Source organism: Vipera ursinii, assembly GCF_947247035.1.
Source record: "Vipera ursinii genome assembly, chromosome: 3".
Taxonomy (NCBI): domain Eukaryota; kingdom Metazoa; phylum Chordata; class Lepidosauria; order Squamata; family Viperidae; genus Vipera; species Vipera ursinii.
Genome location: NC_139516.1, coordinates 58,207,689 through 58,213,688, shown reverse-complemented (window position 1 = coordinate 58,213,688; position 6,000 = coordinate 58,207,689). Strand labels below are relative to the sequence as shown.

General features: G+C 49.5%; 1 protein-coding gene across 1 annotated transcript in view; it reads right to left on the bottom strand.

Moving 5' to 3' along the window:
* Positions 1-641: 641 nt before the first annotated feature.
* LOC310638495 (vitamin D3 hydroxylase-associated protein-like) overlaps positions 642-6,000 on the bottom strand; it is a gene marked incomplete at its 3' end in the record, with an annotated part of 52,371 nt that continues 47,012 nt past the window's right edge. The window contains exon 16 of the mRNA XM_083359616.1: positions 642-776. Coding sequence (XP_083215742.1) covers positions 642-776 — 135 coding nt within the window. The remainder of the gene's footprint in view (positions 777-6,000) is intronic.

Here is a 6,000-nt window from a genome sequence, read left to right as displayed (position 1 = left end):
TATAATTCTTTTCACACTGATTCAGGCAACTTCCATATGATCTTTCCTTCTGTGTACTTTCCATTCATCCTTTTAGGAGATTAATCTACCTTTCATACAGAACTAGCACTTTCATTCCAGTTTTGCAAATAATTTTTGGGATTCAAAGGAACTGGGTGGCATCAGTTACCACAGTGATATCCTACCTAGATCATCAGACTGATTTGAAATTGTTGCAGGTTCATCTCTTCAAATTTACGGAAAAGGTTTTTTATTGCATAATCTGCTTATCTCATTCACAGAATTTTACAGTACAGAATTTGCTGACACTATCATTTCCCATTTATAAGTTTCTCAAAAGTCCCAATAGTTGATGAAGGAAGGAATGACATAATATTTGTATCACACCTTTGAAGTTATAGCATAACTCAAAAGTGTCTGTCTGAAAGATCCTGCTGTCCAGATCCTGTTATTTAGCCTAATTACAAAACATTACCAGCAATTCTCCACTTTATAAACCATATCTTCTTATCTCTCCATATCTTGTCTTTCTGAACATTGGTGAAAATATAACTGAGCTAACTCAGCAATAAACCGTATAAGTCAATAATAAAGTTTATTTAGAAAGGTCAACATTCCTTGCAGGCTTCTTTCTGACAGGGTCATATTTTTCTCTTTCCCCATCTCTCATGGGAAACTCTCTCTACTTCTTTCATGAAGCGAAGACACAACTCTTCTTGCCATGGCAAGGCCACACACTGGACTGCTACCGGGAGCCCAACAGCATCTTCCACAGCCTATAGGAGAAACGCAAACAGTAAGACAATGTATTCATTTCTCAGCGTATTCATCAGGCTTTTCAACTTCTCAAATTGGTCCTTGAACTCAATGTGACTTGAAGTTGGTCAGCAGTTTGGCGGGTCGAATCCCGAGTGCTGCGTAACAGAGTGAGCGCCTGTTACTCGTCCCAGCTTCTGCCAACCTAGCAGTTCGAAAGCATGTAAAAATGCAAGTAGAAAAATAGGGACCACTACGGTGGGAAGGTAACAGCGTTCCGTGCGCCTTTGGCGTCTAGTCATGCCGGCCACATGATCACGGAGACGTCCTTGGACAAACGGTGGCTCTTCGGCTTTGAAACGGAGATGAGCACTGGCCCCTAGAGTCGGAAACGACTAGCACGCATGTGCGGGGGAACCTTTACCTTTACCTTTAAGCAGATCTGCCTTCTTCTGTGCAGCATCCACCTATAACCATTGGTATGTGAATGCATGCTTACAAGGGCTGTACTATTAGAGATTTTGTGGTGTACAACATAGGGCTGCCCAATGCTAAAATAATTCTTTAATCTGGATGTTGCAGCAAGATGCGGTATTCCTCTGGCTGATCTCTGCCCACCAGGTTTCCGGGTGCTACACCGGCCTCGGGCTCAGGGTAGGGGTGGGGGAGTGGCTGTTGTTATGAGGGAGACCTTAGCTCTGCGGGAGGCCACCGTTCCACAGATAGTCGGGTGTGGGTCTCTCTTCTTGAGATGCGGCCCTGGTGCGCAGTTGGGCTTGCTGCTGGTGTACCTTTCGCCTAGTCACGCAGCAGCAGCCCTGCCTGAGCTTCTCGATGTCCTCTCTGGGTTGGTGGTTGAGTTCCCGAAACTTATAGTTTTGGGGGACTTCAATCTACCATCTCTGGGAGGATCATCTGAGTTGGCTCGGGAGTTCATGGCTTTCATGACGGCCATGGACCTGACGCAAGTAATTTCAGGACCGACTCATGAGGGAGGCCACACCCTTGACTTAGTTTTCTTATCTGGTCGGTGGTTAGATGATCTTGGTGGGGGCTCCCCAATTATTATGCCCCTGTCATGGACCGATCATCATCTCCTGCGGCTGGTCTTCCGTTTTGCCACCCCCCGCCGTGGGTGTGTGGAACCAGTTAGATGGTACCGCCCCAGACGCTTAATGGATTCCACGAGATTCCAGGCAGCGCTGGGGTCCCCACCTGCCTCCCCCACTCACAGCTCGGCAGATGCCTTAGTGGAAGCTTGGGAAAGGGCAGCCACTGAGGCTCTTGACCGAGTTGTACCCTTGCGGCCCCTGACCCGATGCAGATCCCGTCGAGCTCCATGGTTCTCCGCGGAGCTCCGGGAGATGAAGCGCCGGAGACGGGGCCTAGAGAGCGGTTGGAGGTCCAGCCGATCTGAATCCGACCGATTGCGACTAAGAACCCATATTAGGTCTTATCTCGCTGCGATAAGGGTGGCGAGGTCCAATCACTTCGCTACCCTTATCACGTCCGCAGATAATCGCCCGGCGGCTCTGTTTAGGGTGACTCGCTCCCTCCTTAATCAGGAGGTGAGGGAGGAACCCTTGCAGGGTCGTGCCGAGGAGTTTAACAATTATCTGTCGGACAAAATCACTCGGATTCGGACCGGTCTGGACTCTGACTGGGCAGAGTCTGGCGATCAGGACGCGGGTGGTCTTGTCGATATCACTTGGGAGGAGTTTGATTCTGTGACTCCGGAGGAAGTGGACAGGATTATGGGGAGACTGAGCTCCACCACATGTTTATTGGACCCGTGCCCTTCCTGGCTGGTTTATGCAGCCCGGGAGAGGACACGCAGCTGGTTCCACGCAGTTATATCAGCTTCTTTGAGTGAGGGTAGCTTCCCTGCCATCTTGAAAGAGGCGGTGGTGAGGCCCCTCCTCAAGAAGCCTGCCTTGGACCCAGCTGTATTGAACAACTTTCATCCGGTCTCCAACCTTCGCTTTCTTGTGAAGGTTGTTGAGAGTGTGGTGGCGCATCAGCTCCCTTTGGTCCTGGATGAAGCGGATTATCTAGACCCGTACCAATCGGGTTTCAGGCCCGGGCACAGCACGGAGACGGCATTGGTCGCGCTGGTGAATGATCTCTGGAGGGCTCAGGACAGGGGTCATTCCTCTGTTCTAGTCCTATTAGACCTCTCAGCGGCTTTCGATACCATCGACCATGGTATCCTGCTGCGGCGTCTCAGGGGAGTGGGAGTGGGAGGCACGGTTTTACAGTGGTTCTCCTCCTATCTCCAGGGACGCTCGCAGTCGGTGTTGACAGGAGGGCAGAGGTCGACCGCGAGGTCTCTCGTTTGTGGAGTTCCTCAGGGGTCGGTCCTCTCGCCTCTCCTGTTCAACATCTATATGAAACCGCTGGGTGAGATCATTCGTGGCTTTGGAGTTGGGTATCATCAGTACGCTGATGATACCCAGCTTTTTCTTTCTACCCCAAACCATCCCAGTGATGCCCTCAACGTGATGTCTCGTTGCCTGGAGGCGGTTCGGGTCTGGATGGGGAGGAACAGACTTCAACTCAACCCCGACAAGACTGAGTGGCTTTGCATACCTTCATCCCGGGTCTATTCAGATATTCCATCTCTTTCTATGGGGGGTGAATTATTACCCCCCGTAGATAGGGCTCGCAACTTGGGAGTCCTCCTAGATTCGCGGCTTACCTTGGAAGATCACATAGTGGCCGTGACTAGGGGGGCTTTCGCCCAGGTTCGCCTGGTGCGCCAGTTGCGGCCCTATCTAAGCCGGGATGATTTATGCACGGTCACTCACGCGCTCGTGACCTCTCGTCTAGACTACTGCAACGCTCTCTACATGGGGCTTCCCTTGAGGACCACCCGGAGGCTCCAACTGGTACAGAATGCAGCCGCGAGAGTTGTGTTGGGAGTCTCCCGATACTCCCATGTGACACCTCTGCTCCGTGAGCTGCATTGGTTGCCAGTTGTCTTCTGGGTGAGATTCAAGGTGCTAGTAATGGTGTTCAAAGCCCTCCATGGCATGGGGCCGGAGTACCTCAGGGAACATCTGCTGCCGGCATCAAGCTCCCTGCGCCCTGTGCGTTCCCACAGAGAGGGCCTCCTCAGGGTGCCACCGGTCAGAGAATGCCGTCTGGTGGCCCCCAGGGGGAGATCCTTCTCTGTGGGCACCCCGGAGCTATGGAACCAGTTACCGGTTGAGCTCCGGACGGCGCCCGATCTGCGCTCCTTTCGCCACGATCTGAAAACATACTTGTTCGAGCAAGCCGGCCTGGCCTGAGGGGGGATTGGTGGGGTTTTTTATCATTTTTATTGGGGTTTTTACTATGTATCAATTGTATTTTAATCGGGCATGCATTTAATTATCTTTTAATTTTTGTAAATTTCTGTGTTTTATTCTTGCCCTGTACACCGCCCTGAGTCCTCCGGGAGAAGGGCGGTATAGAAATATTAATAAATTAAATTAAATTAAATTAAGATCAAGACTATATATAGCTAGCTAGATAGCAGCCTCTACTCATTCTTGGCTGACCATGAGAAAAGTAAAATTAGTATTTACAGTATCTACCACCAGAAAAATCTTAGAAAGTAACAACCAGAACAACAGCAGTAAACTAGGCAAAGGAAGTGGCTGACTGATTCTTGCTGCCAAGAATGAATGAATGGATGGATAGATGCATCTTAATGGCAATCATCAACCAGAAAAATAGAAGAAAAAATGTGAACACAGAAACAATTATTCTTTTAAATAAAGTTTAGTAACCTTCACATCATTATATCATTTGAATCTGATAATAAAGTTGTACAGACCTGAGCTAGGGGTATACCATAAAGGTATAACTTCTTCTCCAATGAACATTTTCCATAGCGAAAAGTGCTCAAACGCAAATGCAGCCTGACCATATTACTGTCAACAATATTGTCATTTTCAATGAAATAATCAGAATTCTCCTACCTATTCAAAGCTATATCTTTGGCAGATTCTCCTCTTACAGGATTGTGCCAAACTATAGCTCAAATTCCCTTAAAGGAGATCAAAGTCTTTTAAAACTCAGTAGGACCTATTTCAAGGGACGCGGTGGCTTTGTGGGTTAGGACACTGAGCTTGTCGATCAGAAGGTTGGCAGTTTGGCGGGTCAAATCCCGAGTGCCGCATAACAGAGTGAGCGCCTGTTACTCGTCCCAGTTTCTGCCAACCTAGCAGTTTGAAAGCATGTAAAAATGCAAGTAGAAAGATAGGGACCACTACGGTGGGAAGTGTTATGTATTAAATGTTATGTTATGTATTAAAGGTTATGTATTACATGTAAATAGTTATGAGGTAAAACCGGTCTGGAACACGTGGCAGCTTTTGACAGCTGTCAGAAGCTGCCGAAGGTAAGGCGCAGGCGCAACGGCTTGACAGCTCTCAGCTGTCAGAGCACAGGTAAACAGCGCAGGCACAGCTAACATTGACAGCTCCAGGCTGTCAGAGCTAGCCACCGCCGATTGATCCTTGCCGGCAGCGGGAAACCGGCGCGGCTCGGATTGGTCGCCAGCCTGCCAGCTGGGGTATAAAAGTAGGCACTGTAAATCTGTCTGCGCCCGGTTCCTCACCAATAAAGGTTGTCAACTTGAGCCAGCTGTCTCGCGTGATCCTTACCAGAAGGCACTACACTGGCGACGAGGATGGGATGTACTGCTTCACAAAGCTGAAGTCACTAGCCGGGGAAAGAGAATCTCTTCCATGGCTCAGAGCTAGTCACAGCTGTAGTCACAGGGTGGGAAGTACAACTTCCTCAAAAATGCTCATGAAGCAGTGCCCAGGACCAGGACAGTATGGCCAACCTCGGCCATATCTGTGAGTTTGACATTCGCCACCCAGAGTGTTGGGAGTCGCACTGGGGCCAGGTCGAAGGGTTCCTGCTGGTCAACAAAATCACGGACGATCGGTTTGTTAATCTGGGAGTTCTAGAACCAGTTGAGGGGGGCGATTGGGAAACCCCAATCGTAACCCCAATTAAACCTAACGGCCAAATCAGAATTTGCACCGACTATAAGGCCACCCTAAACCGAGCGTTGAATTCGCACGCTTACCCAGTCCCAGCAGTAAAAGACGTCCTCGCAGCTATACGATCCGGCGCCATCTTTGCCAAGCTGGACTTGGCGCAGGCGTATTTACAACTACCCGTTACCCAGGAAACCGCAGATGCACAGACCATCGTTACCCACCGCAGGGCTTTCAAAGTGAAGCG